This window comes from Ciconia boyciana, chromosome 32 (genome assembly GCF_034638445.1).
Source record: "Ciconia boyciana chromosome 32, ASM3463844v1, whole genome shotgun sequence".
NCBI classification, from domain to species: domain Eukaryota; kingdom Metazoa; phylum Chordata; class Aves; order Ciconiiformes; family Ciconiidae; genus Ciconia; species Ciconia boyciana.
The window spans coordinates 124,660-151,243 of record NC_132965.1 but is presented as its reverse complement, the minus strand read 5'-3'; the positions used below and the strand labels follow the sequence as shown (position 1 = coordinate 151,243).

The following is a 26,584-nucleotide window of genomic DNA, read 5'->3' as shown; positions in this document are numbered from 1 at the left end:
TCCCACGGTCACCCTTTATTAAGCAGGTGATTAATTAGGCACACAGCGAGGGGAGCCCCCCCGAAGCAGGGAGACCCCCCCACCCCCCAGGCTGGGAGGACCTCGCTCAGCCCGGGGGGGGGAGGGAGGCACTGGGGGTCCCCAAACCCCCCGGGGGTGGTGGGGGGGAGGGCTCCCGAAACGGCTGGCGGGGGGGACACCCCCCCCCCCCAAACAGCCTTTCCTTAAGGCACCGCTAACCCCCACCCTGGATGGGGGGGGCCGAAGCCGGGGGGGGGGGCTCTGGGCATCAGCTGCGCCAGGAGTGCTGGGGCTGCCGCCCGCCGGGGGAGCAAAGCCGAGCCCCCAAAATGGGGGGCAGAGGAGAGGTGGCCTGCCTGGGGGGCGGGGTTCAGGCAGTGCTGGGGGTGGGGGGATTTGGGGTCCGTGTCCACCTGGGGGGTCCAGGGTCCGGTTGGGGGAGTCCGGGGGCGGGTTTGGGGGTCACGGGGGGGGGTCAGAAGCCGAGGGGAGTGGGGACGGCGACCCCCCCGCTCTCCACCACGGCCCGGGCGATGGCCCGCAGGTTGCGGAAGTTCTCGGTGGGCAGCGGCCGCAGCGTCGCCAAAACCCGCTGGTGGGCCTGGGGGAGGGGATGACGGGGGTCGGGGTGGGGGGCACCGACCCCCAAACCCCCCCAAAACCTCCCCCGGCCCCTCCTCACCTCCTGGCACCAGGTGTCGCAGAGGAGCCGCTCGTGCTGCGCCGTGGGGTGCCCCATGGCCAGGGACCGCGATGCCCTGGGGGGCGGGGGGGAGCGGGGTGAGCTGAGCTGGCCCCACACATCGGGGGGTGCGGGGGCCCCCCAAAGCTGCCCGGCCCCCCCCCCCCGGTACCTGGAGAGGACGACGGCCATGGCGTAGATGTCGATGGCGCTGTCGGCCACGCGCTTCAGCACGAACTGCTCGTCTGGGGGGCGAAGAGGCGATGGGGGGACCCGGCCCCCCCAAACCGACCCAGCGCCCCTAGGAAAGGGGGGGAGCCCCTGGCACCCCCAAACCATCCCTGACCCCCACGGGGATAGGGGGAGGCGCCCCCGCACTCCTGAGCCCCCCAGGGATGGGGGTAGACCCCGGCACCCCCAAACCGACCCCGACCCCCCCCAGAGACGGGGCAGCCCCCCCCAGCACTCCCAAATCACCCCCTGGCATCCCCAGGCCTAGGGCAGAGCCCCCGGTCCCCTGCTAAGGAGGGGGCCCAGGGCCCCCCACCCCACAAGGGGCCCCCTCGCCCCCCTCGCTCACCCACGATCTTCTTGCCGTGCTTCAGCAGCAGCGCGTCGGCCGTCTCAGCGAAGAGCTCCAGGCACTGCAGGGTCTGGGGGGGGTGTGTCAGGGGGTCTCCCCAGCCCCCATTGCCCCCCCCAGCCCCCCCATTGCCCCCCCCAGCCCCCCAACTCACCTTCTGGGCGCTCTCCTGCAAGTCGGGGTGCACGTGGTCCCGCAGGGAGAGCCCCGAGCCCAGCCCCGCTTTCCTGGGGGGCAGAGCAGTGAGCTCCCCCCAAACTGCCCCCCCCCCCCGGGAAAGGGGGGGGGGTTCTGGGGGGGCAGGGGGCTCGGGGTCCCCCCGGTACCTGCGGAGGCGGCGGGTGACCTCCCCAGCCAGGACCCCCACGGTGCCCAGGGGTTCTTCAAGGCCTTCTGCAGGCCCCGGAGCTGCACCCCAAAATCTGGGGGGGGAAGGGGGGAACCCCCGGGGGTCAGAGGTGGTGGCCACAAACCTGGGGGGGAGGGCAGGGATGGGGTCCCCAGCCCCCAGGGGGATAAGTAAGGGGTCCCCAAATGTGGGGGGCAGGGATGGGGTCCCCAGCCCCCCAACGCTCACCCCACCTTCCCCCAAGACCCCAAACCTCCCGTCTCATCCCCTCCCAGTGCTCCCAGTGCCCACCCATGCCCCCTGTGCCCCTCCCAGTGCCCCCCCCAGTGCTCCCAGTGCCCACCCGTGCTCCCCGTGCCCCCCGGTGCTCACCCCAATGCTCCCTGTGCCCCCTGTGCCCCTCCCAGTGGCCCCCATGTTCCCAGTGCCCACCCCAGTGTTCCCAGTGCCCCCCCAGTGCTCCCCGTGCCCCTCCCAGTGCCCCTCCCAGTGCTCCCCGTGCCCCCCACCTGGAAGCCGTTGAGGGCGACGAAGAGGCGGAGGATGTCGTTGGTGCCCTCGAAGATGCGGAAGATGCGCAGGTCCCGCAGCACCCGCTCGACGCCGGCCTCCTGCGGGGCAGGGATGGGGCTCAGGGGGGTCCCTGCAACGGGGGGAGCACCCCACAACTTGGGGGGCAGCCCCACAACCCGGGGATCCCACTCACCTGCATGAAGCCCATTCCTCCCATCACTTGGATGCACTCGTCCGTCACGGTCCAAGCCGCCTCCTGTTGCGAGCAGAGGGGTGAGACCCCCCCGGGCACCCCCAAAACCCCCCCGGGGGGGGTCCCCAAAACCGCCCCCCCTCCCATCCGTGCCCCCCCGGCCCCTCACCGAGCTGAAAATCTTGCTGATGGCCGCCTCGATCTGGAAGTCGGTGGCTCCCTGGTCCATGTTGGCGCTGACCATGTATGCCATGGACTGGGGGGTGGGGGGTTGAGGGGGCTGGGGGGCAGGGACCCCCAGTGCCCCCTCAGGCTCCCCCCCCGGCGCCCACCTCGGTGACGTACTGCAGCAGCGCCATCCGCGCCAGCTTCTCTTGGATGGTCCCAAAATTGTGGATCTTGTCCCCAAACTGGGTGCGGTTGGTGGCGTGTTCCACCTGGGGGGAGGGGCACGGCGGTGGGGGTGCAGGGGTGGGGTGGGGCATGGGGGACCCCAGGCCTCGTGACTTTGGCCAGGACCTCCCCATGCTGCTGGGGGGGAGGGGAAAAGGAGCCCCAGGGGATGGGAGGGGTCCCCAGGGGAGTCAGGGGTGGGGGGCACTGGGGGCATGGAGGGGTCTGGAGGGGGATCAGGGACCCCCAGGGCACAGAGAGGGGTATGAAGGGGTCTTGGGGGCGGGGGAGTCCTGGGGGGCTAAGGAGGGGTCTGGGGGCCTAAGGGGGTCCTGGGGGGGTCAGGGAATACAGAGAGGTCGGGGGGCACAAAGAAGGGCCTGGGGGGCAGAGAGGGGGTACAGAGGGGTCCTGGGGGTAAGGAGGTGTCTGGGGGCTGAGGGGGTCCCAGAGGGGTCTGGGGGTCCCGGTGGGGGGTTCGGGGGGGTCTGGGGGTACTCACGGCCTTGGCCAGGACCCCCCGCATGGTGCCGGCCATGGCGGCCGCCACCCCGAAGCGGCCGTTGTTGAGGATGTTCATGGCCACCTTGAAGCCCCCCCCGGGCACCCCCAGGACGTTCTCGGCGGGGACCCGCACCCCCTCGAAGTGAACCTCCGCCGTGTTGGACGCCCGGATCCCCATCTTCTTCTCGGGGGCACCGCTGGGGGGGGGTCAGGGTGAGATGGGGGTCAGCACCCCAAACTCCCCCCCCACCCCCCAGGACCCCAGCTCACTGCGTGACCCCCGAAGCTGCGCTCCACGATGAACGCCGTCATCTTCTCCTTCGTCTCCCCCGTCGCCTCGTCCCGCAGCGGCGTCTTGGCGAACACCGTGAAGATCTCGGCCAGACCCCCGTTGCTGCGGGGGGGGGTTGGGGGGGTGATGTGTGTGATGAGAGCTCGGACCCCCCCCCCCCAGACCCCCGGGACCCCCGGCCCCACCTGATCCAGATCTTGCTGCCGTCCAGGGTGTAGAAGGTGCCGCAGGGGCTGGGCTGCGCCCGCATCCGGATGGAAGCGGCGTCCGAGCCGCTGCCGGGCTCCGTCAGGCAGAAAGCCGCCACCGTCTCCCCTTGGGGGGCACGGGGGGGGGTCAGGGGGTCCCCACCTCCCCCAGACCCCCCCCATCACGTCCCCGTACCGGTGGCCAGGCGGGGCAGGTATTTCTTCTTCTGGGCGGGGGTCCCGTAGAGCAGCAGCCCCTTGAAGCCGATGGACTGGTGGGCTCCCAGCGTGATGCCCACCCCCAGGTCGTGCTGGCCCACGATCTCCACCAGCCGGGCGTACTGGGGGGGGGGGGGGCACGGTCGGTGGGGGGCGGCGAGGGGTGGGGGGTCCCCAAGGGGGAGAGGGGGCTCGAGGGGGTTGGTGTTATGAGAAGGGGGTCCCCCCAAGGGCAGAGGGGGTCCCTTGGGGGGCTGAAAGGGGTCCCCAAGGGGATGTGAGGGTATCCAGGGGCTTGGGGGGGGCCCCATGGGGCTGGGGGGCCAAGGGGTGGCTGAAGGGGTTCCCAGGGGCTTGGGGGGCTGGGAGGGGTCCCCAAGGGACTGGGGGGCCAAGGGGTGGCTGAGGGGTTCCCAGGGGCTTGGGGGGCTGGGGGTCCCCATGGGGCTGGGGGGGTCCCCATGGGGCTGGGGGGCCAAGGGGTGGCTGAGGGGGTTCCCAGGGGCTTGGGGGGCTGATGGGGGACCCAAGAGGCCCAGAGGGTTCCCAGGGGCCTGGGGACATGCGAAGGGGGTCCCCAAGGGCAGAAGGGGGCCCTGGGGGGTCCCCAAGAGGTGGGGGGAGCCCAAGGGGGCTTGGGGTATCTGAAGGAGGTCCCCAAGGAGCGGAGAGGGTCCCCGAGGGGCTTGAGGAGGACCGATGGGGGTCCCCGGGGGGGGCTGAAGGGGTCCCGGGGGTCCACGCCCTCACCTGGGTGTTGGAGAGCCCCAGCCCCCCCATTTCGGGGGGCACCTGCAGCCCAAAGGCCCCCAACTCCTTCAGCCCCTGCAGCGTCGCGTCCTCCACCCGCTCCAGCGCGTCGTTACGGGCCGGGTCGTTCACCTCCTGCAAGGGGGGGCTCAGGGCGGGGGGACCCCCAAACCGCCCCCCCCCCCCAGACCCCGACCTCCCTGGGAAAAGGGGTGCAGTCCCCCCGGGGGGAGGGGGCCGCCCCCAAAATCCCCCTTTCGCACCTCAAAAAAGCGGGTGACGGGCCCCACCAGCTCCTGCAGCGTCTGCTCCTGCTCCTCGCTCAGTACTGCGGGGCGGGGGGGGGGGGTCATGGGGGCCCAAACGGGGGGCTCCCCCCCGCCATTTCGGGGTGCCCCCACCTGACGGGTACGGGAAGACCTGCTCCGCATTCAGCCGCCCCAGGAACATCCCCACGGCGAAGGACTTGGAGTCCTGGGGGGGGAACAGCAGGGGGCAGCCGGCAGCCCCCCCCCGGCCGGGGGAACTCACCGGCCCCCCCAGACCCCCACTCACCTCCAGGGCGGGCTGGGCCTTGGGGGGGGCGGCCCCCGCCGCCGCGACGCCTCCGGTTTTGTGCAGCACGGCCTGCGGAGGGGGGTGAGAGCACCCCAAAACCCCCAAGTCCCCCCCAAAACCTCCCAAAAACCCTCCCCCCCCAAGCCCCCCATGACCTCCCACCCCCACACACCCCCACCCTCTCCCAGACCCCCGCTCCCCCTGCACCCCTAAATCCCCAACCCCCCGGGACCCCAGCCCTCGGGACGCCCATACTGACCCCACCACCCCCCTCAGGGATCCCCAAAACCCCCGCCCCCACGCGTCACCTTTCCCCCAGTTTCCACCGCCTGCCCTTTGCCCCAGTTCTGACGTCACCGGAAGGGGGATCCCGGGGGGACACACACGGACACGGGACGGTTTTGGGGGTCCCTACCTCAGCCTGGTGGGTGCTCTGCAGCCGGGCCCCCGAGCCTGGGGATGGGGGTCACAGCGGGTGCGACCCCCACACCCCCACCGGGGGCTCCCAACGCGCGGGGACCCCCACCCCCCCGAGTCCCGGGGCTCCCCCAGCTCCGGGACCCCCAACCCCCCGCCAAGTAAGGGGGGGTCTCAAGTCCTGGGACCGCCCCAAAATCCCGCCCCTCCCCCGGAGCCTCCAGGAGCTCCGGGACCCCCAGACCCCGGGGTCCCCCCGCCCCCGATCCCGGGCCCCCCAAACCCCGGGGCCCCCACACCCCCGCAGCTCCCGGACCCCCCCCAGACCCCGGGCACCACCCCGATCCCGGGACCCCAACTCCTGCGACCCCCCGACACCACGACGTCCCCAGACCCCGCGCCCCGACCCGGAGCCGGCCCGGGACCCCGGCCCCCGGCCCCGGGGCTCACCCCGGCGGGGCCCGGCGGGGCAGCCGCAGCCCCAGCCCCAGCCCCAGCCCCGCCGCTCCCCGCATGGCGCCGCCGCCGCGTCCCGGGCCCGTCCCGGTGTCCCGGTGTCCCGGTGCCCCCCGCCCCTCCCCGCCAAGGTCACGGGCCAGGCGGGGCCGCCCCGCGCGGGGCACGCTGGGAAACGTAGTGACCGTCGGCCTCCCGCTATGCTAATGAGATGCAAATAGACCGCGGGGCGAGGCCCCGCCCACACCGGGACCGGTGCCGCCGCCGTCCCGCCGTAAGATGGCGCCCGCGCCCGGCTGGGACGGAGCCAAAATGGCGCCCGTCGCTATGGCGACTGCACCCCCCCCCCCCCGCCAGGGTGGTCCCCCCCCGCCCCGTCGCCATGGCGACCCCAACCGCCCGACCACGGGGAGGGGGCGCGGTCTGCAGGGTCAGGCACGCCCTGTGGGCGGGGAAATCCCCTCGGGGGCGGGGCCAGGGCGTCCCCACGGGGGTTCCGGGGCGGGGGGGGTCCCCCCGTGGGGGGGGGTGGGGGCGGTGTCCCCGGTGCCGAGGGCAGACAGAGGGACGCTGACCCCCGGTACGAAGGCCGCGACGCCGTTTATTTACAGGGGGGGCTGCAGCCCCCGCAACTCCAAAATATTATTCTTAAAACAAGGGGGGCAGGGACCCCCCAAACCCTGCCCGGGGGGAGGGGGGGCATCCCCCAGTCCCTGCCCAGCCCCCTCGGGGGGCACCGGGACAGACCCGGCCTGTTTTGGGGGTGCCCCCCCCCCGGGATGCTCCAACCACGCCAGCACCCCCAAACCGGGGGGGGAAGGGAAGGGAAGGGCAGCCCCCCCCCCCCCCCCCGGAAAAAGCAGGGGTGCAGGGACATAAAAGTTTAAAAAAATAACACACATGAAAAACCGCTTCCCCCCTCTATTTACAGCCCGACTGTACACCGGGGGGGCCCCAACCTGTGTCCTAGGGCGGGGGTCCCCCAAAACCTCCCGGGGCGAGGACCCCCCCCACTGCCCGTGGCCTGGGGTGAGGGTCCCCAAACCCCCTGAGTGCCGGGACCCCGAGGGGGGTGGGGTCCCCCCAAACCTCTCCTGCCCGGGGGCGGTGGGTGAGGGTCCCCCAAACCTCCTCTGTCCGGTGGGGGGGGGTATGTGTGTGTGTGAGAGTCCCCAAACCCCCTATCCTGGGGACACACACGCATGAGGCTCCCCCAAACCTCACGGCCTGGGGTAAGGGTCCCCCAAACCCCCTGTTCCGGGGCAGGGGTCCCCCAAACCTCCTGAGTCCCAGGACCCCCACGGGATGAGGGTCCCCCCCAAACCTCCCCTGTCCTGGGAGGGGGGTGGGGGTCCCCCCGTCTACTCCGCTCTGGGGGTGAGGGTCCCCCAAATCCCCCTGTCCTGGGGGGAAGGGACCCTCAAACCTCCCCAGTCTCGGGGAGGGGAGCGGGGGGGGGCGAGCGTCCCCCAGTCTCACAGCCTGGGGCGAGCCCCCCCCTAACCCCACCGTCCCGGGGGACGAGGCTCCCCAAGCCCCCCACCCCCGTGCCCCAGGGGTGAGGGACCCCCCCAGTCTCCCGCGTCCCGCCCCCGAGACACCCCCCCCCCCCATCAGCACCGGGACGCGGGGACGGGGGCGGAGGGGCGCTCACCCCCCCGGGTCGGGGGGCTTTAGGGGTCCCCCCCGGGGCGGGGGGTGCCGGGGGGGGCGCGGCGGGCCCCCTCCCTGCACTTCTGGCAGTAGAAGACGTCGGGGACGTTGTTCTTCTTGACCTTGGCGCAGGAGAGGTGGATCCAGGTCCCGCACTGGCTGCACTCGATCATCGGCCGCCCCGCGAAGGGCTTCTGGCAGTAGCAGGTGATCAGGTCCCAGGAGTCGTCGCCTGGGGGGCACGAGGAGAACGGGGGGTCACAACGGGGGGGGCACGCCCAAAGCGGCCCTGGAGCACCCTGCCTGGCGGGGGCCGGGGGGGGAGCAGGGGGCGTGGGGAGGGGTGCTGGGGGGGGGGCCCAAAAGAGAGCCCGGGATCACTGTGGGTCCCTGGGATCACTGTGGGATCCTGGGATCACCGTGGGATCACCGTGGGTCCCTGGATCACCGTGGGTCCCTGGGATCACTGTGGGTTCCCTGGATCACCGTGGGTTCCCTGGGATCACCGTGGGTTCCCTGGGATCACCGTGGGATCACCGTGGGTCCCTGGGATCACCGTGGGTCCCTGGGATCACTGTGGGTCCCTGGGATCACTGTGGGATCACCATGGGTCCCTGGATCACCGTGGGTCCCTGGGATCACCGTGGGTCCCTGGATCACTGTGGGATCACCATGGGTCCCTGGATCACCGTGGGTCCTGGGGATCACCGTGGGTCCCTGGGATCACTGTGGGATCCTGGGATCACCATGGGATCACCGTGGGTTCCCTGGATCACCGTGGGTCCCTGGGATCACCATGGGATCACCGTGGGATCCTGGGATCACTGTGGGTCCCTGGGATCACTGTGGGATCACCATGGGTCCCTGGATCACCGTGGATCCCTGGGATCACCGTGGGATCCTGGGATCACTGTGGGATCACCATGGGTCCCCAGATCACCATGGGTCCCTGGGATCACCATGGGATCCTGGGATCACTGTGGGTCCCTGGATCACCGTGGGTTCCCTGGATCACTGTGGGATCTCCATGGGTGCCTGGATCACTGTGGGTCCCTGGGATCACCGTGGGTCCCGGGGATCACCATGGGATCCTGGGATCACTGTGGGTCCCTGGATCACCGTGGGATCCTGAGATCACCATGGGATCACCGTGGGATCACCGTGGGTCCTGGGGATCACCGTGGGATCACCGTGGGTCCCTGGATCACTGTGGGTCCCTGGGATCACCGTGGGATCACCGTGGGTCCCGGGGATCACTGTGGGATCACCATAGGTTCCCTGGATCACCGTGGGTCCTGGGGATCACCGTGGGTCCCTGGGATCACCGTGGGATCCTGGGATCACTGTGGGTCCCTGGGATCACCGTGGGTCCCGGGGATCACCGTGGGATCACCGTGGGTCCCGGGGATCACTGTGGGATCCTGGGATCACCGTGGGTCCCTGGATCACTGTGGGTCCCTGGGATCACCGTGGGATCACCGTGGGTCCCGGGGATCACTGTGGGTCCCTGGGATCACCGTGGGATCACCGTGGGTTCCCTGGGATCACCGTGGGATCACCGTGGGTCCCTGGATCACCGTGGGATCCTGGGATCACTGTGGGTCCCTGGACCACCGTGGGTCCCGGGGATCACCGTGCCTGCCACGGCCCGGGGGGTCTCCGGGGGTCGTGGGGGCAATGGGGGGGCATGGGGTGCTGGGGGGCACCCAGACACCTGGGACCCCCAACGGCTGCAGGGGGGGGGGCACAGCGGGATCCCCCAGCCCCACGTCTCCCCCCCCAGCCCCCCGCTCACCCGACTCCACCATGATGTCCTCGTCCATCACCCGCATCTCGCCCTCGCTGGAGCTGCCGTCCCCGTCCCCGTCCCGGCTGGTCTCGGTGCTGCCGCCCTCCTTCCCCCCCCCCGCCCCCAGTTTGCCCCCCCCCGCTTCCCGGGGCTCGGCGCCCGCCGCGGGGGGCGGCGGGGGGGGCGGGGGCGACGCCGCCTCCTCCTCCGAGTCCGTCTCGCTGGGGGAGGCCTTGGCCCCCTCCCGCTCCCCCTTCTTCCACCGCCGCTTCTTGCTCTTCTTGATGCGGGCGCGGGGCTCCCCCCGGCCCCCCCGGGGCCCCCGGTTCCCCCCGCCGGCTGCGCCGCTCCCGCCGCCGGGGGGGCGCGGGGGGGGCTCCGGGGGGGGGCGGCAGGTCGAAGAGGGAGTCCTTCAGCCGCATCTTGTCGAGCAGGGCGCTCTCGGGGGGGGCCAGGCGCCCCAGCCCCCGCTTCTTGGACGACTTGGCCTTGCGGACGAAGGTCTCGATGGTGCGCAGGGCGGCGGGGGCCGAGCCCCAGCCCTCCCCCCCCTCCGCCCGCCCCGGCCCCAGCGGGGAGCTGGGCCCCGAGGACGGCCAGCCGCTCTCCTGGGGGCGAGGGGGGGGTGTGTCGGCGGGGGGCACGGCCCTGGCCCGGCGAGCCCCGACCCCTCGCCTCCCCCGAAGCCCCTCGCTGCCGGCCCGGGGCGTCCGTCCCGTCCCGTCCCATCCCGCCACCCCGGCCCCCAAGGCCCCCGTCCCCCCCCCATTCTGGGGGCTGCCCCAGAGCCCCCCCCGGGCGGGCCCACCTGGCTGCTGGCCTGGGGGGGTCCCGAGCCCCCTGTGCCCAAAGACCCCACCCTGGGGGTACCCCAACGCCCTGTCCCCCCATCTTGCTGAGCCCCCCCTCCCCCGAACCCCCCCATCTCCCCGCCTCAGGGTCTGCTCCACACCCCGCACCCCCCATCCAGGGGCGGCCCCGGCCCCCACCCGGACTCCATTTCCCGTCGCCCACCAGCGCCGCCCGCCCCAAAATGGCGGCGACGCGCAAAGCACGCCGGGACTCGTAGTCCCGCGGGGCGCGACGAAGCCGCCCGGGGCTCGCCGGGAGTCGGAGTCCCGGGAGGAGGCGGAGCCTCCATCTCCCGGCAGCCCCCGCGGAGGCGGGGCGCGGCGCGGCGCACGCCGGGAGCTGTAGGCGCCGGGGCACGATGGGCCCGGGGCGGCGGCGGGGCCGGGGGCAGCGGGCCGGGGGCAGCGCCGGCCCCGAGTCCCTCCCCCCCCCGCCCCCCCCGCGACCCCCTCGGCGCCCGCCGCTCCCCCCCCTCCGGAGCCTCCCGGTGCCCCCACGGTCCCCCGCCGCGCCCCGGGGCTCACCTCGGCGGCCGCCGGGATGTACCCGGCGTAGGCCAGGACGAAGCTGCAGAACTTGTTGAAGTCCTCGATCGTGCGGCGGCGCTTCTCGGGGGGCTGCGGGCACCGGGGGGGGCCGCGGGCACCGGGGGGGGCCGTCAGCACCGGGACCGTCGTCGTCGGCCCCCCCCCGTTACCCCCCTCCCGCTACCGGCCCCGCGGCGCGGCGGGGGTTAAGGCGCGGCGGGAGGAGCCGGGCGCCGCTCCCGCCTGCCCGGCCGCGGGTTACCGGGGCGCGGGGGGGCTCCCGGGAGACGGGGATCCCCCTCCCGGTAATCCCCGGTTCCCCCCCCGCTGCCCCTCTCCCCCCTCACCTGCGTCTCCGCCTTCAGGCTCGGGAGCGGGTCTGTGGAGGGGGAGGGGGGGGTCACACCGGGACCGGCGGGACCGCGAGCCCCGGGGCCGGGGGGGGGGGGAAGGTACCGGAGCGGCCCCCCCGGAAGCGCCCCCCGGCCCCGGGAAGCTCAGGGCGCGGCCGCCCCGGTGCCGGGACCGTTGTTTCCCCCCCGCATTGCCACCGCCTCCCGGTCCCGCCGGTCCCCGAGCCGCCCCGCTCCCCCCCCCCGTTCCCCTCCCCGCCGCCCCCGGGCACGCTCCGGTTCCCTCCCCCGCCGGTGTGCGCCCCGAGTCCCCGCCGCCGGTCCCGGTGCTCCACAGCCCCGCAGGTCCCGGTACCCCCGCCGCCCGGTCACGGGACGCTGCTCCCGGCCACGCTTTCCTCCGGGAAACCCCTCCCCCGTAGCGGCACTCCCGGTGCTCCAGTTCTCCCCGGTGTTCCGGTTCCCCCCAGTACCCCCCGCCGGCAGTACTCCCGGTGCTCCAGCCCCCGGTGCCGGCGCTCCCGCGCCCTCCCCTCCCCAGCACTCTCTCGCTGCTCCTGCCCCCGCCGGTGCTCCGATTCCCCGGTACCGGCACTCCAGCTCCCCCTTCGTATGCCCCCCGCCCCCCGGGTGCCGGTGCTCCCGCTCCCCCGTCTCCCCGGCGCTCCCGGTCCTCCGGTGCCGACCCTCCCCAGTGTTCCCGCTGCCCCCTCCCCGCCGGTGCCGGCACTCCCGGTGCTCCTGCTCCCCCTCGTGTCCCCCGGTGCCGGCGCTCCCGCTCCCTCCCCCGGTGCCGGCGCTCCCCCTCCCCGGTACCGAGACACCCCCCCCCCATTCCCGCTGCTCCGGTCCCGGCCCCCCCTCCCGGCGCCCCCGGCGCCGGTACCTTCGGGGCCGGGCTCGGCCATGGCGGCGGCCCCACGGCGGGGTCGGGCCCCGGCTCCGTCCGTCGCTCCCGTCCGGTGCCGCCTCGCTCCGCACCGCCCCCGCCCCGCCCCGCCCGCTCGGCCCCGCCTCCTCCCCGCCCCACGCATGCGCAAACCCCGCCCCCGCTCCCCAGACCCCGCCCGGTTTCCGGCGCGGGGTACGCCGGGAGTTGTAGTCCTGTCCCACCCACCCCTCCCCCGTCTCCCCCCCGCACAAAGGAGGCCCGAGGCGCTCGGCGGCTCCGTCGCGTTTATTGAGGCCGAGGCCGCGGGGCCGCGGGGGCCGGGGGCGGCGGGCGGGGGCCGGAGGGCTCAGGCCCCGTAGACGCTCTCGTCGCTGTAGGCGATGTACAGGAAGAAATCCTCCTCGTGGTGCTCCTGGGGGGGGGAAGCACGGGGAGGGGGTCGGGGGGGGGTCAGGGGGCCTGGGCACGGCCCTCCCCACCCCGGAGCTTCTGGGCACCCCCAGCACCCATATCCCCCCACCAGCCCCACAGGGCACCCCAAGGACCCCACCCGAGTCCGTGGGGTGCCACCCCCATTCCCCCTCCCACACCCCGGGTCCCCTACAGCCCCCGTGCCCCCCACCTGGTAGAGCTGGCCCATGGTGGCGCTGGTGGGGGGGATGACGTTGTTGACGAAGAAGAAGAGCGCGTCCTCTGCCCGCAGGTGGATCCGCTTCCGGATCAGGAAGTAGAACTGGCCCACTGCGAGGGGGGGGCACGGTGAAGGGGGCCGAGGCACCCCAGCCCCCCGCCGCCCCCAGCCCCCGCCCCCACCTGTCAGGTCCGAGGGCACCAGGTACTTCTTCTTGTCCAGGTCCCCGATTCGGGCCTTCGGCGCCTTCTCCACGATGACCTGGGGGCGGGGGGCGATGGGTGCGGGGACCCCCGGCACAGGGGGTGCGGCCTCGCAGGGGCCCCCGGCTCAGCCTTGGGGGGGGAAGCGATGGGGAAGGGGGACGGTGGGGGAAGGGGGGTCCGGGAGGGGTTCGGGGGGCGGGGGCGTCGCCAAGGGGGCCCGAACGCCTGGGTCCCCGGGCAAAGAACGGGGGACGGGGGTTGTCACGGCGGGGGGCGCCCGGATGCCTGGGTGCCTCGGAGCGGGGAGTCCCGGACGGTTCCGGGTGTGTCCCCAGGGGGTTCCGAGGGGTCCCGGGGCGGTTCCGGGGGTTCCCAGTGTGCCCCGGGGAGTTCCAGGGGGTCTAACGGGTCCCAGGGGGTCCCCAGGCAGTCCCGGACCTGTTCCGGGGGGCTCGGAAATCCCCCCGAGCGGTTCCGGGGGGTCCCAGGGTGCCCCGAGGGGTTCCAGGGGGTCTCAGGGGGCACGGCGGGCCCCCAGGGTGCCCCGGGAGGGTCCCCAGACAGCACCCGGAGGGGATCCCCAGGCAGCACCGGGGGGGGTCTCAGGGGTCCCGGCGGGTTCCCCAGGCGGACCCAGCGGGTTCCGGGGCTTCCCGGGGGCGTCCCCCGCGGGTCCCCGGCGCTCACCGGGACGCGGTCCGGGTACTTCTTCCGGATCTTCTCGCCCTCGCAGCGGCGCTTCTCGAACGGGTGCTCCTCCTTGTACAGGAACTTCATGGCCGGGCCGGGACCGGGACCGGGCCGGGACCGGGACCGGGACCGGAGGGTGCGTGCGCGGCGCACGGATACGGCCCCGCCCCCGCCGCCACGCCAACAGCGCAGCGCGCGCGCCCGCGGCACGCAATCGGCGTAGCGGCCGCCGCCCCGCGACGACGGAGAACGGGGCGCCCGCGCCTGCGCGCTCGGCGTAGGGCCCACGCAGATGGCGTAGCGCCTGCGCGCTCGGCGTAGGGCCGGCGCTGATGGCGTAGCACCTGCGCGCTCGGCGTAGAGCCGGCGCTGATGGCGTAGCGCCTGCGCGCTCGGCGTAGAGCCGGCGCTCGCCTCCGCTTCGCTACGGAAACGGCGTACGCCCCCCCGCCCCCCTTAACGGCGATTACGCCATGGGAGGAGGGTGGCGGGAGCGGGACGGGCCCCGGTAACGGGGGGTGGGGGGGGGGAACCGATGGGGAAGCGGAAGGAACCGGGCGGTGGCGGCGCGGAGGGATCCGCGGCGGTGCTGCGACCGTCATGTGACTGACGTCACCCCGCCCGGGGTGTGTGTGGGGGTGAGTCACGTGGCGGGCGGGGTCGCGAGGTAAACAGTGGTGCCACGTGACCGCCGGCGGCGGAGCCAGGAGGGGCGTGGCCAGGGACGAAGGGGGCGGAGCCAGCGCTGGGACGCGGACGGAACCACGGCGGGGGGGAACGGACGGGACTGGACCATCGCGCGTGGGAGGGGAACGAGGGCACAGGGGGACCCCGGGGCAGGCGCAGGGGGTCCCCGGTGTCCGGGGGAGCCCCCCCAGGGCAGCAGGGCTGAGGGGTGTGGGGGGGACGCACAGACACATCCCCCCCCCCCCCCGCGGGATGGGGAGACACAGGGGGGGCCCCAAAGCACAGACGGGCGGAGACGCCGCGGGTGGGACCAAGGTCTTTTAAAAACAAGAGGGTGGGGCCGGCAGCACCCATCTGTCCATGTCTGTCCGTCCGTCCGTCTGTCCGGGGGGGGTGGCCCCCACGCCCCCCCCAGCACCAAAGTCGGGCCCGTGGCTTCCCGCTCGCCCCTGCCACCGAGGGGAGAAGCTTCGTCCCCCGCCCCGGGGCGCAGAGTCCGTCCCTCGTGGGGGGGTGCGGGGGGTTCCCCACGGCACCGGCACAGTCCCTCGTGGGGGGGATCCCCACGGCGCTGGCTCTGTCCCTTGCGGGGGGGCCCACGGGGGTCCCCGTCCCTGCGGCGGTGGGGGTGACGGTGACAGGGCGGGGGTGGGGCTGCCGTCACCACAGCCGGTGCTGGTGCAGGTTGCGGCTCAGGACGGAGCGGACGTCGGCTGTGAACCTGGGGGGCGAGAGCGGGATGAGACCCCAAAACAGCTCTCTGCCCCCCCCCCCGCCCAAGCCGGCGAGGACCCCAACGCCAGGGTGCCGAGCCCCCAGACCCTGCCGTGCCCCCCTCTCTTACCTCAAGGCATCCAGCATTGGTAGCAAGTTGAGCAGGGCCGTGTCGCTGGGGTCGCTGAACCAGGACTTGATGGGGATGGCGTTATCTGGGGGCAGAGCAGGGGGTGAGGGGCCGGGGGCGTCCGGGGGATCCCTGGGGGTCCCTGGGGGTGCCCAGGGCCGTACCTGGGTGGCTGCGGTAGGCGCCGGGGGAGTTGTCGAGGATGACGATGCTGGAGAGGTCGCTGTGCACCACCGACAGGTCCTTGATGTAGCTGCCCAGCTCCAGCGTGCAGTGCTGGGGGGCGTGGGCCGGGTCAGGCCCCACCCCCAGGTGGTCAAGACTCCGCCCACACAGTGGCCACAATGGGGGGGCGGGGCAGCTCTGCCCCTTGTAGCCCCGCCCCCACACTGACCCCACCCATCCCTGCATTAGCCCCGCCCCCACTGCAGTGGCTCCACCCCCAGCCAGCCCTACATTAGCCCCGGCCCCCACCGCAGTGGCTCCACCCCCAGCCAGCCCCTTGTTAGCCCCGCCCCCACCGCAGTGGCTCCAGCCCCACCCATCCCTGCGTTAGCCCCGGCCCCCACCGCAGTGGCTCCACCCCCAGGCAGCCCCGTGTTAGCCCCGCCCCCACCGCAGTGGCTCCACCCCCAGGCAGCCCCACCCCACCCTGCATTAGCCCCGCCCCCACCCAAACCCCACCCCTGCCCCCAAGCCCCGCCTCCCCAAGCCCCCCAGCCCACATCAGCTCCATGGCCCCGCCCTGCCCGGCCCCGCCCCCTGCCCGGCCCTGCCCCTGCCCGGCCCTGCCCCCGCCCGGCCCCGCCCCTGCCCGGCCCCGCCCCTGCCCGGCCCCGCCCCCGCCCGGCCCCGCCCCCGCCCGGCCCCGCCCCCGCCCGGCCCCGCCCACCTGGCGGTAGTAGCGGCGGTTGAGGATGCTGCGGTTGTTGTCCAGCTTGTCGGCCACGGCGCAGCCGTAGATCTCCATGCTGGCCGTGAACACCACCAGCTCGTACCACTGGCTCACCTGCGGGGGGGGGTCAGCGCCGGGGCTGCCGGCACCGGGGAGGGGGGGAGGCTTGGGGTCCCCGGAGCGGGGGATGCGGGGGGAGGCACTCACCACCTCCAGGAAGAAATCCACGTGGGGCCGCTTGTGCACGAAGAACCGGACGGGGTGTTTGTCGATGACGACCTGGCGGGGGGGGGAGCGTCAGCGGGACCCCGACACCTGCGGGAACCCCCGCCTCGGGCACCGGGAGCCTCAGCTGCACCCCAGCCCCTGGGAGCCCCAGACTCTGCCCCCAGGACCCCCAAACCCTTTGCCTGGGAGCCCCCCCGGTTCTGCCCCTGGGGATCCCCAGCCTCGGCCCCCAGCAGCCTCAGCTGCGCCCCAGCCCCTGGGACCCCCAGATTCTGCCCCTGGGATCCCTAAACTCTGCCCCCCCCCTCGCACGCCCAAGCTCTTTGTCTGGAAAGCCCCAGGTTCTGCTCCCAGCACCCCCAAACTCTGCCCCTGAGGACCCCCACCCTGCCCCGGCCCACCCCCCCCCAACCTTGAGGATGAAGTCCGGGGGGGTCCCCGGGCGCACGGTGGGCCGCAGCACGCCGTCGTGGTGGGAGTGGATCAGGGTCTCGTCCAGGTCCAAGACGAGGATCTTCCTCTTCACCTGGTCTGGGGGGGATAAAGGGGTGTCAGGGAGCCCCCCCAAACCCTCCCCACTCGGGGGGGTCCCCATTACGCCCTCCATCGTGTCTCTCTGCCTCCTCCTCAGAGCCCCCCCCGGTTTCGGGGCTCTCCTCGCTCCACCCCACAGCCCCCTCCCCCACTTTGGGGGCTCCCCCCACCCCACAGGGACCCCCCCCAGACTTACTGAGGCGGTTGCGGGAGACGGGGGAGAGGGGCAGGACGTCGTATCGCACCGTCTGGTACTGGATCACCTGCCGGGAGGGAGGCGGGGACTGCCATGGCCGCGGGGGACCCCCAAAGCGGGGCCGCAGCCCCCAGAGCCCCCCAGCCCCGTGGGGCAGAGCAGCCGGGCTGTTACGGGGTGTCCCGGCCTCCCCCCCCCAAAGCCCAGAATAGAACCCAGGCGTCCCGGCCCCCGCCCCGTCGCCGTCTCCTGGCAGCGTCCCCTCTGCTGTCACCGCCGGGCACAGGCGCTGGCACAGAGCCCCGGGGGGGCCGGCGTGTCCCCCCCCGGGCTAAATTAAACCTCTCACCTGCTGCTCCTCATCAGCCCCCCGCACGCACCCCCAAACCCACCCACGGACCCGGGGGGGCCGCAGCCGCCCGGCGTGCCCCCGGTTTGGGGGCGTGGAGGAGCCCCCGAAGCCCCTTCCCCCGCGGGAGGGGACCCCCCACGCCCCCCCCAAGCCGGAGGGACGGGGGGGCCCCGCTGGGGAAACTGAGGCACGGACAGAGCCCACCACCCCCCAACCGGCCCCGCAGCCCGGAGGGAAGGGGGAGCCTCCAGAGGAAGACGGGGGGACCGGGAACCCCCAAAGCCGGGTCTGCCCCCCCCGCCCCGAGGTCCCGGTACAGCCGGTGCCCGCCCCCCGCTGGTACTCACGGTGCGGCCCCCCGCTCCCGGTACTCACGGTGCGGACCTGCCGGCGCAGCATGTAGAGGAGGAAGCTCCAGAGCTTGGTGGCGAAGGCCACGAAGGTGCGGAGCCCCAGCAGGCACTGGGTCCGCATCATCCCGGCACCGGCCCCGCCGCCCCCCGCCCGGCCCAGCTCCGCCAGCTTCGCGCCCCCCGCGCCGGGGGCGGCGGCGGCCCCAGCCCCGGGCCGGCCCCGGGACCCTCGGCCCCGCTGCGGCCGCCGGCCCGGGGGAAGGCGGCGCCGGAGGCGCGGGGGAGGCGGCCCCGGGAGTCGCGGCGGCCCCGAGAGTCGCGGCGGCCCCGGAGACGCGGGGGAGGCGGTCCCGGGGAAGGGCCCCCGGCGGTCCCCGGCCGCGGCGGGTCGGTCGAGCTCGGCCGTTACCGGCGGACGCCCCCGGCCGCCGCCATCGCGCTCCCGCCCGGCCCCTCCCGCCGCTCTCGCCGCCGCCGGGGTCACTTCCGGCCGAGCACTTCCGGGGCGCGGGCGCGGCGCCAAGGCCGGGCGCGAGGGGAGGCAGCTGGGGCGCCTGCGCGGGCGGTGCGGGGCGTGGTCTACCCACGGAGGGGCGTGGTCACCGCGGAGGGGAGTGGGCGCGGCCTCCAGGGATGAAGGGGCGGAGCGGAGGGGGAAAGCCCTGAGGGGGCGTGGCCGCTGGAAGAGGCGTGACCGCGAGCGGGTGCTATGCAAACGAGGGGGCGTGGCCTCGCCTCCCAGCGCCTGCCCCGGGTCCCCCATTCCCCCCTCCCCGTAGCCGGGCCGTCCCCGGGGGACCCCGGCCCCCGAATTGCGGTGTCCCCCCCCAAGGGACCTTTCCAGTGACCACACGGGGGTGGGGGGATGCAACAGCTTTATTGGGGTCCCGACGCTTACTTAGGTCCTGCAGTAACCCCCAAAGTTCACGTAGGTCCTACAGGGTTACTGTAGGACCTACAATATCCCGGGGGGGGGGGGTGGTGTCACACGTCCAGGTCGTCGTCGGGGTCCTCGGGATCCTCGTCCTCGGGGGCTCCGGGGCGCAGATGATGGTTCCGGGCGTCCGGAGGAGGGCCGACCTCCTGGGGGGGGGGGGGATGATTACTGGGGAGACTGGTCCTGACTGGGAGCCGGGGGAGTGGGGGTCGTGTCCCCCGCCGTCACCTGGGGGGGCTGAGCTGGTACGGGGGGGGCACGGCCGCCCGTGCCGCCCGCTCGGCCGCCGACAGCCGCAGGCGGAAGGTGAGGGGGGCCCGGCCCCCGAATCCCCGGGGTGCCTCGCCCCCTCCCCCTCCTCCTCCTCCCCCCCCCCCGGCGCGGGGGGGGGCACCCCCAGGGAGCGCAGGGAGCCGTCGGGCAGGAGGGTGAAGCTCTCGTCCTGGGGAGGGGGGAGAGGTTTGGGGGCCGGGGGCACCCCACCGCGGGGCACCATCACCCCATGGGGGCCCCCACCCCCCCTCACCCACCTTCTGCCTGCCCCTCCCCACCCCCCGGGGGCGGCTGAGCACGCTGACGAGCCGGGGGCGCCGGGGCTGTGGGGGGCCCCCAGGACGAGCTGGGTGCTGGCCAGGGCCCCCAGCGCCCGCAGCAGCCCGGGGGTGCAGGTCCCCGTGCAGCAGCGCCAGCAGGCGGGAGGGGCGGGCTGGGGGGAGAGGGGTGTCCGGGGGGCCACAGCCCAGGGGACCCCCCTGCACCCCAGCCCTATGGGGACCCCAGAGTCCAGGCTCCCTCCATGCACCCCAAGCCCAAACTTGGGGGGGCCCTCTGGCCCAGCCCCATGGGGGCCCCCCGGGTCATTGGGGGCCCCCCACCCCAAACCCCAATTGGGGCCCCCCCGCCCCCCAGCCCTATGGGGACCCCAGAGTCCAGGCTCCATCCATGCACCCCAAGACCAAACTTAGGGGGGGGGGGGCCCTCTGGCCCAGCCCCATGGGGACCCCCGGTGTCATTGGGGCCGCCCCGCACCCCAGCCCTATGGGGACCCCAGAGTCCAGGCTCCCCCACCCCGCACCCCACACCCCAACGGGGGGACCCCAATATCTGGACCCCCACACCCCAATCTAGGGGTGCCCCCTAACCCTATGGGGACCCCAGAGTCCAGGCTCGCCCCCACACCCCACACCCCAACTGGGGGATCTCAGTGTCTCGACCCCCCGTACCCCAATCTAGGGGTGCCCCCCCAACCCCATGGGGACCCCCGCACCCCAAACCCCAACTGGGGCCCCCTCGCACCCCAGCCCCATGGGGACCCCGGTGTCTGTGCTCCCCACCCCCTTCCCGGCGTCAGGGCCCCCCCAGGGTCCCCCAGGTCCTGACCGGAGCTGGGGGGCCCCCCCAGCAGAGCCCCCAGCGCCTGGCAGAGGCGGGGGGGGGGCAGGCGCAGCAGCAGCCAGCTGAGCGAGTCCAGCACCAGCGTCAGGGGCCCCCCCGGGGGGAGCCCCCCCAGCAGCCCCCCGAAATCGCCCGCCCGCAGGTCAGGGTCCGGCCCGCTCCAGCCCAGGGGGTCCGTGAAGCCATCGCGGTACAGGAGCCTGTGGAGGGGGGTCAGGGGTCCGGGGGGGTCCGGGGGCATGGTGGGGGCTACAGGGGGCCGGGGGATGCTACGGGTGTCCATAGGTGCCTGTAGGGGGTACGGGGGGTCACGGGGGTGCACTGGGGCTGTGGGGCCAGGGAGCTGCTATGGGGGCCACGGGTGCCCTTGGGGGCCATGGGGGGGCTGTGGGTGTCCATGGAGTGTTCCATGGGGGGCTGTGGGGCCACGGGGGCCATGGAGGTGCTATGGGGGCTGTGGGGGTCTCTGAAGGGTCGTGGGGATCCACAGGGTGCCTGTGGGACCGTGGGGAGCCATGGGGGGGCTATGGGGGTCCATGGGGTGCCCCACCGGGGGCTGTGGGGCCACGGAGCTGCTATGCGGATCTCTGGGGGTTGTGGGGGTCCATAGGGTGCTCATGGGGTGCCTGTGGGGCCATGGGGAGCTATGGGGGTCCACGGGGGCTGTGGGGCCATGGAGGTGCTATGGGGGGCTGCGGGGGGCCGTGGGGTGCCCCATGGGGCTGGGCGGGGTCGCACTCACCGCTGCTTCACCGAGGGGCTCAGCCCAGCCTCGAACTGCTCCTGGGGGACGTCGAAGAGGACGACGAGGACGCGCTCGGCCCTGGGGGATGGGGGGTGAGCGGTGGGGGCCGAGCCCCCAGCCCCCCTACCCCGGCCGCCCCCCAGCCCCCCACCTCTGCACGGCGGCGCTGGCGAAGGCCCGGAGGAGGCTGCGGCCCTCGCAGGCGGCGCTGTCTGGCGGGGGGACGCGGCTGAGCCCCGCGGCGACCCACACCCGGCCCCACGGCGTCCCACAGCCCCCCCCCCCAGCCCCACTGCACACCAGAGCCCCCCCATCCCCAGCGCCGTGGCACCCCAGAGCCCCACAGCCCCCAAACCAGCCCTGCTGCACCCCACAGCCCCGCTGCAACCTGCCGCACCCCACACCCAGCCCCTCGGCAGCCCCCGGCCCCCCCAGACCAGCCCCCAGGCCACCCCCAGCCCCCAAACCAGCCCCACTGCACCCCACAGCCCCCAGCACCCCTGACCCCTAAACCCGCCCCACAGCCCCCACAGCCCCCAAACCCACCCCACTGCACCCCAAACCCGCCCCACTGCACCCCCAGCCCCCAGCACCCCCGACCCCCAAACCCGCCCCACTGCACCCCCAGCACCCCCGACCCCCAAACCCGCCCCACAGCCCCCCCCGCACCCCGCACGAGGACCAGCCCCTCCGCGCCGCCCGCCACCAGCGCCTCCAGCATCGCCGTCCCGGCGCCTCCCGATGACGCCACCGTACGGCGACGGGCGCCGCCATGTCCAGGAAGGCGCCTCCCGATGACGCCGCCGTACGGCGGCGGGCGCCGCCATGTTGGGACGGGGCAGGGCGGGCGCTGTTGGGAGGGAGGACAGGAACCAAACTCGGCCAGAAAAAGTTAAAACACACAAAAAAATGTATTTCGTACAAAACCACTGGCGAGACGCCCGCGGAGACCCCGGGGGGGCACGCCGAAATGTGGGAGCCCCCGGCCTGGGGGGGCTCCCTGCCCCCTAAGTGCGGGGGGGCCCCCACAGTGGTTGGGGTCCCCGGAGGGGGGGGGACGGGACGGGACCCCCAGACCCTCCCAAGCGTGGGGGCGGACCCCACAGTGGGGGTGGGGGCCCGGGGGTCCCCGAAGCGGGGCTGGGGCCCCCTCAGACGTACTCGCGGGTGCTGGGGGGCTGGGGGCCGGGGGCCTTGCCCCGGGGGTAGGCCGGGCCCTTCCCGCGGCCCCGGGGGCAGGAGCAGGCCAGCATGGCCCCCCCCAGCAGGGCCAGGGCCGCCCCCGCCCAGCCCACGAAGATGGCGGTGCCGAACTCGTACCTGGGGGAGCAAACGGGGTGAGGGACCCCCAAACCCCCCAACAGCCCCCCAGACCTGCCCCACAGCCCCCCTGCACCCCCAAACCCTCTCCACAGCCCCCTTTGCACCCCCAAACCCCCCAGACCTGCCCCACAGCCCCCTGCACCCCCAAGTCCCCCCACAGCCCCCAGACCTGCCCCACAGCCCCCCTTGCACCTCCAACCCCCCCACAGCCCCCCAGACCTGCCCCACAGCCCCCTGCACCCCCAAACCCTCTCCACAGCCCCCTTTGCACCCCCAAACCCCCCAGACCTGCCCCACAGCCCCCCTTGCACCTCCAACCCCCCCACAGCCCCCCAGACCTGCCCCACAGCCCCCTGCACCCCCAAACCCTCTCCACAGCCCCCTTTGCACCCCCAACCCCCCAGACCTGCCCCACAGCCCCCTGCACCCCCAAGTCCCCACGCAGCCCCCTTTGCACCCCCAAACCCCCTAGACCTGCCCCCAGCCCCCCGCACCCCCAACCCCCCAGCTCCCCTTTGCACCCCCAAACCCTCCCCCATCCCCCAGAGCCCTCCAGCCCCACAGCCCCCCCCGAGCCCCCTCACTTGGAGTTGACGGGGACCGTGGGGTCGTAGAAGTTGGTGACGATGCGGTGGCCGTACCAGGAGCAGGCGACCAGCCCCAGCAGCCCTGGGGGGGGACCCCGTCAGCCCCCCCGACACCCCCCCTCCCCGAAATGGGGTGGTGGGGCTGGGGGGTTCCCCAGTAGCGGGTAGAGACCCCCTGAAAGCGGGGCGTGGGGTCCCCACCAAATGGAGAGGTGGCATCTCCGGTGGGGGGACCCCAAAATGCGGGGGGGGGGGGGGGGGGGGTCGGGTCCCGCTCACCGGAGAGGAGGAAGAGGCCGCCGCCCGCGGCCGCCGTGCCGGCCTTGCGCCGGGGGTCGTCGTCCCCGCAGCGGGTGCACTTCATCCCGGCCACCGCCAGCCCCAGCGCCAGGAGGCCCAAGACCCCCGACAGCACCATCAGCGCCCGCGTCGCCTGCATGTACCCTGGGGGGTCACAGGGGGTCGGGGGTCACGGAGAGGTCACGGGGGTCACGGACCCCCTCGCCCCACCAGCACCTGCCCCCCATCCCGCCGCCTTCAGCCAGAGGGGACCCAGGGGTCCGAGCGGGGGGTCCCGGGGGTCTGGGTGCAGGGTCCCGGGGGTCCGGGCGGGGCAGGGGGGTCCCGGGGGTCTGGGTGCAGGGTCCCGGGGGTCTGGGCGGGGCAGGGGGTCCCGGGGTCCAGGCAGGGGTCCCGGGGTCCGGGCGGGGCAGGGGGTCCCAGGGGTCCAGGCAGGGGTCCCGGGGGTCTGGGCGGGGCAGGGGGTCCTGGGGGTCTGGGTGCAGGGTCCCGGGGGTCTGGGCGGGGCAGGGGGTCCCGGGGTCCAGGCAGGGGTCCCGGGGGTCCGGGCGGGGCAGGGGGTCCCAGGGGTCCAGGCAGGGGTCCCGGGGGTCTGGGCGGGGCAGGGGGTCCTGGGGGTCTGGGTGCAGGGTCCCGGGGGTCCTGGGGGTCCAGGCAGGGGTCCCGGGGGTCCGGGCGGGGCAGGGGGGTCCCAGGGGTCCAGGCAGGGGTCCCGGGGGTCCGGGCGGGGCAGGGGGAGGGGTCTATGGCCCCTGGCTGTCACCGGGTTTAGACTTTGGCCCCGTCACAGGCAGGGACGGGCAGGGACGGGCAGGGGCAGGGACCGCGCCCCGCCCGGGCACCCCGGCCCTTGGGTCCCTGCCAGCGTGGCGGGGGACACCGGCGGGTCCGCGGGGTGCGGGGGGGGAAGCGGGGGTTCCCCCGGACGCCCGGTTCCCCCGGGGGGGTCCGTGGGTCGCGTCGCGGTGACCCGGGCACCGGGCCCCGCTCCCCCCCCTCGGGGCGGGGGGACACAGACGGGACTTTGTCCCCGTCCCTGCGGGGGGGGCCCCACCGCGCCCCAACGGCCGCTTCCGCCCGTGACTCAGGGCCCCCCCCGGGAGGGGAAGTTTCAGCGAAACCGAAGGCAGCGCCCGCGCTCCCCCCGGCAGGGGCGGGGAGGGCCCGGGCGCCCGGGGGTCCCCAAGGCTGGGGGGACCCCGGCGCTCGGGCGACCCCGATGGCCCCTGTGGTCGGGCGGTGGCAGTCGGGGGTGTCCCCCCCCCCCCCGGGGACCCCGTCCCGAGGAGGTGCCCCTCCCCCGGCCTGGCTGGTTGTGCGGCCCCAGCTGCCGGAACCCCCCCAGGCCGGGCAGGGGCCCGGGGGGGGGGGGGGTGTCTGCCAGCTCTGGGGGAGGGGTCACCGCCCCACCCCCCCACGCCCCCAGCTGCGGCAGCTCCCGGACCCCGGGTTCCCCCTGGCTCGGCGTCGTGACCCGGCACCCCGCCCCTCACCTCCTCCCCCTCCCCGTCCCCGAGATCCCCCAAACCGCTGCACCCCAGGGATCTCCCTGCACCCCATCGACCCCCAGCCCCCTGTCATGCCCCCCATTTCCCCCTCACCCGCCGGGCAGGGAGTCAAAGCTCTTGCACGGGGGGGTGGCCCAGCCCCCCGTTGCCCCCCATGGCCCCCAGCCCCCGTTGCCCCCAGCCCCCATGGCCCCCTGTTGCCCCCATGGCCCCCGTTGCCCCCCGTTGCCCCCAGCCCCTCACCGGGCAGGGCGAGGAGGGAGTCGAAGGTCTTGCACTGGAGCTGGCCGGTGCTCTGGCTAGCGCAGGCCATCCACAGCCCCTGGTAGGTGGCCACCGCGGTGATGATGCTGTCCCCGGCGAAGGAGGACGTCTGCCACTGCGGCAGCACCGTGGCCACCACCAGCGCCCCCCACCCCGCCAGCGCCAGCCCCAGCCCCAGCACCTGCAGCCCCCCCTGCGCCATCGCCCCGCGCCCGCGGGACGGGGCCGAGCCCCGGCAGGACCCTACGGCCGCCGCGCAGAGCCCGCGGACGGCGGCGGGAGAGCCGATGGAGGGCCCCGACGGAGAGCCCCGACTGAGACCCCCTGCGGAGAGCCGCGACGGAGGAGAGCCCCGATGGAGGAGAGCCCCGACGGAGGAGAGCCGCGACAGAGAGCCCCGACGGAGGAGAGCCGCAATGGAGGAGAGCCGCGACGGAGGAGAGCCGCGACGGAGGAGAGCCGCGACGGAGGAGAGCCCCGACGGAGGAGAGCCGCGACAGAGAGCCGCGACGGAGGAGAGCCACGACAGAGAGCCCCGACGGAGGAGAGCCCCGACAGAGAGCCGCGACGGAGGAGAGCCACGACAGAGAGCCCCGACGGAGGAGCCGCGACGGAGGAGAGCCGCGACAGAGAGCCGCGACGGAGGAGAGCCGCGACGGAGAGCCTACAGGACCGGCGGCCCGAGGGGAGCCTCCCGGCGCCTGACGGCGAGGCTGCGGAGGCCCTGCGGGTGCTATAGAGCCCGTACGAGCCCTGGAGCGGCCCTATAGGCACGGCGAACCAGGACGGTACGGAGAGGCGGCGAGCGGCGAGGCTGCAGAGGCCCGGCGAGCGGCAGAGACCCCTATGGAGCCCCTATAGAGCCCCTATAGAGGCCCTGTGGAGCCCCTATGGAGCCCCTGCAGGGCCCCCCTAGACACCCTGTGGAGACCTCGCGAGCAGCAGGGCCCCCCGTGCCCCTGTAGACCCCTGTAGACCCCTATAGAGCTCCTATAGGCCCCTATAGGCGCCGCAGCAGCGACCCCCGCGCGCTGGCCGGCGCAGGTGCGCACACCTGTATATGGGGGCCGGCCCCCGGGGGCGGGGCGGGTGACGTGAGGGGGTGGGTGTGGGCGTAGGGGGTGGCGGTGACGTCATCAGGGTGGGTGACGTCAGGGGGCGGGGACGGCGACAGGGACAGGGGATGATGCGGGGGGGGGGGGCCGGAGGGCATAGGGTGAGGGAGGGCTGCGCTGCCCGGCCCTGCCCCTCCCCATCCCCGTCCCTCCCCATCCCTGCCCCTCCCCGTCCCTGCCCCTCCTCCCCTCCTCCTCCTCCCCTCCTCCTCCTCCTCCTCCTCCCCGTCCCCATCCCGAGACTCCCGGAGGCGCCGCCCGCTGCTCCAGACCCGTTTATTGCCCCCTCCCGTCCCCCCCGTTCCTGGCCCCCGGTCCCGGTCCCGGTCCCGGTCAGCGGCGGCGGGGGCGGGCGGGGGGCGGCACCGCTGGCGGGGGCCCGGCCGGGGGGCGGGGCGCGGCGGCGGGGGGGGGGAGGGGACGGGGCCCCCCCGCCCCTCCCTTGTAGAGCAGCCGGAAGATGAAGGCGTTGGCGTACCTGGGGTCAGAGGGCAGAGGTCAGCTGGGGGCAGGGTGGAGCCGGGGGTGGGGGCAGAGGTTAGGGCTAGTGGGCGGGGTCAAGGAGAGGCCGGGGTCAGGGGTCGTGGTCAGGGTCAGAGTTTGGCTCCAG

General features: G+C 74.5%; 6 protein-coding genes across 8 annotated transcripts; all 6 read right to left on the bottom strand.

Annotated features, from left to right (window-relative positions):
- ACADVL (acyl-CoA dehydrogenase very long chain) lies at window positions 1-25,090 on the bottom strand. The gene is given in 21 exon segments (XM_072848663.1): window positions 1-622; window positions 704-779; window positions 876-948; window positions 1,284-1,356; window positions 1,441-1,513; window positions 1,613-1,661; window positions 1,664-1,708; window positions 2,129-2,246; window positions 2,342-2,404; window positions 2,511-2,597; window positions 2,674-2,778; window positions 3,237-3,435; window positions 3,489-3,632; window positions 3,716-3,845; window positions 3,915-4,059; window positions 4,688-4,822; window positions 4,951-5,015; window positions 5,089-5,161; window positions 5,243-5,314; window positions 5,661-5,694; window positions 25,085-25,090. Coding segments are annotated over 18 exon segments (1,755 nt in total). The 5' UTR covers window positions 5,138-5,161; window positions 5,243-5,314; window positions 5,661-5,694; window positions 25,085-25,090; the 3' UTR covers window positions 1-496.
- PHF23 (PHD finger protein 23) lies at window positions 7,303-12,277 on the bottom strand. The gene is given in 6 exon segments (XM_072848665.1): window positions 7,303-8,003; window positions 9,567-9,963; window positions 9,965-10,168; window positions 10,937-11,029; window positions 11,287-11,318; window positions 12,179-12,277. Coding segments are annotated over 6 exon segments (960 nt in total). The 5' UTR covers window positions 12,201-12,277; the 3' UTR covers window positions 7,303-7,791.
- Window positions 12,497-13,942, bottom strand: GABARAP (GABA type A receptor-associated protein). Its single transcript, XM_072848702.1, has 4 exons — window positions 13,709-13,942; window positions 12,998-13,076; window positions 12,807-12,925; window positions 12,497-12,596 (listed from the first exon to the last, which is right to left on the bottom strand). Exons 1-4 carry the CDS (start codon window positions 13,796-13,798, stop codon window positions 12,531-12,533), a joined length of 354 nt encoding a protein of 117 aa, XP_072704803.1. The 5' UTR covers window positions 13,799-13,942; the 3' UTR covers window positions 12,497-12,530.
- On the bottom strand, window positions 14,704-18,294 carry CTDNEP1 (CTD nuclear envelope phosphatase 1). Of its 2 annotated transcripts, none has more exons than XM_072848701.1 (8): window positions 17,832-18,294; window positions 17,096-17,162; window positions 16,778-16,896; window positions 16,345-16,416; window positions 16,135-16,251; window positions 15,407-15,518; window positions 15,243-15,327; window positions 14,704-15,119 (listed from the first exon to the last, which is right to left on the bottom strand). In XM_072848701.1, exons 1-8 carry the CDS (start codon window positions 17,922-17,924, stop codon window positions 15,059-15,061), a joined length of 726 nt encoding a protein of 241 aa, XP_072704802.1. In that variant the 5' UTR covers window positions 17,925-18,294; the 3' UTR covers window positions 14,704-15,058. The 2 variants fall into 2 exon arrangements, with proteins under 2 accessions (XP_072704802.1, XP_072704801.1); XM_072848700.1 differs by having other exon boundaries at window positions 17,823-18,293.
- ELP5 (elongator acetyltransferase complex subunit 5) lies at window positions 18,659-21,617 on the bottom strand. Of its 2 annotated transcripts, XM_072848671.1 has the most exons (7): window positions 21,547-21,617; window positions 21,029-21,089; window positions 20,875-20,955; window positions 20,118-20,332; window positions 19,268-19,443; window positions 18,966-19,179; window positions 18,659-18,883 (listed from the first exon to the last, which is right to left on the bottom strand). In XM_072848671.1, exons 1-7 carry the CDS (start codon window positions 21,596-21,598, stop codon window positions 18,756-18,758), a joined length of 927 nt encoding a protein of 308 aa, XP_072704772.1. In that variant the 5' UTR covers window positions 21,599-21,617; the 3' UTR covers window positions 18,659-18,755. The 2 variants fall into 2 exon arrangements, with proteins under 2 accessions (XP_072704772.1, XP_072704773.1); XM_072848672.1 differs by lacking the exon at window positions 19,268-19,443.
- CLDN7 (claudin 7) lies at window positions 21,776-25,061 on the bottom strand. The gene is made up of 4 exons (XM_072848662.1): window positions 24,839-25,061; window positions 23,067-23,231; window positions 22,785-22,869; window positions 21,776-22,197 (listed from the first exon to the last, which is right to left on the bottom strand). Exons 1-4 carry the CDS (start codon window positions 25,059-25,061, stop codon window positions 22,029-22,031), a joined length of 642 nt encoding a protein of 213 aa, XP_072704763.1. The 3' UTR covers window positions 21,776-22,028.
- Window positions 25,091-26,584: the final 1,494 nt, after the last annotated feature.

Bases quoted from the DNA above. Each gene is read 5' to 3' on its own strand.
- CTDNEP1 (XM_072848700.1), bottom strand. From the start codon at position 17,924: ATGATGCGGACCCAGTGCCTGCTGGGGCTCCGCACCTTCGTGGCCTTC. The intron at 15,519-16,134 runs GTGGGCGGGGCC...CACGCCCCCCAG, and splicing joins ACCGCCGCTACTACCGCCAG to CACTGCACGCTGGAGCTGGG. The intron at 15,328-15,406 runs GTACGGCCCTGG...CTCTGCCCCCAG, and splicing joins CGCCTACCGCAGCCACCCAG to ATAACGCCATCCCCATCAAG.
- ELP5 (XM_072848671.1), bottom strand. From the start codon at position 21,598: ATGCTGGAGGCGCTGGTGGCGGGCGGCGCGGAGGGGCTGGTCCTCGTG. The intron at 21,090-21,546 runs GTGCGGGGGGGG...TCCCCCCGCCAG, and splicing joins GGGGCTGGTCCTCGTGCGGG to ACAGCGCCGCCTGCGAGGGC. The intron at 19,444-20,117 runs GTCAGGACCTGG...CTCTCCCCCCAG, and splicing joins GGGGGGGCCCCCCAGCTCCG to CCCGCCCCTCCCGCCTGCTG.
- CLDN7 (XM_072848662.1), bottom strand. From the start codon at position 25,061: ATGGCGCAGGGGGGGCTGCAGGTGCTGGGGCTGGGGCTGGCGCTGGCG. The intron at 22,870-23,066 runs GTGAGCGGGACC...GTCCCCCCCCAG, and splicing joins CGGCCTCTTCCTCCTCTCCG to GGCTGCTGGGGCTGGTCGCC. The intron at 22,198-22,784 runs GTGAGGGGGCTC...TTGCTCCCCCAG, and splicing joins ACGGTCCCCGTCAACTCCAA to GTACGAGTTCGGCACCGCCA.
- GABARAP (XM_072848702.1), bottom strand. From the start codon at position 13,798: ATGAAGTTCCTGTACAAGGAGGAGCACCCGTTCGAGAAGCGCCGCTGC. The intron at 12,926-12,997 runs GTGGGGGCGGGG...CCCCCCTCGCAG, and splicing joins GGTGCCCTCGGACCTGACAG to TGGGCCAGTTCTACTTCCTG. The intron at 12,597-12,806 runs GTGGGGGGCACG...TCCCCCCCCCAG, and splicing joins CCATGGGCCAGCTCTACCAG to GAGCACCACGAGGAGGATTT.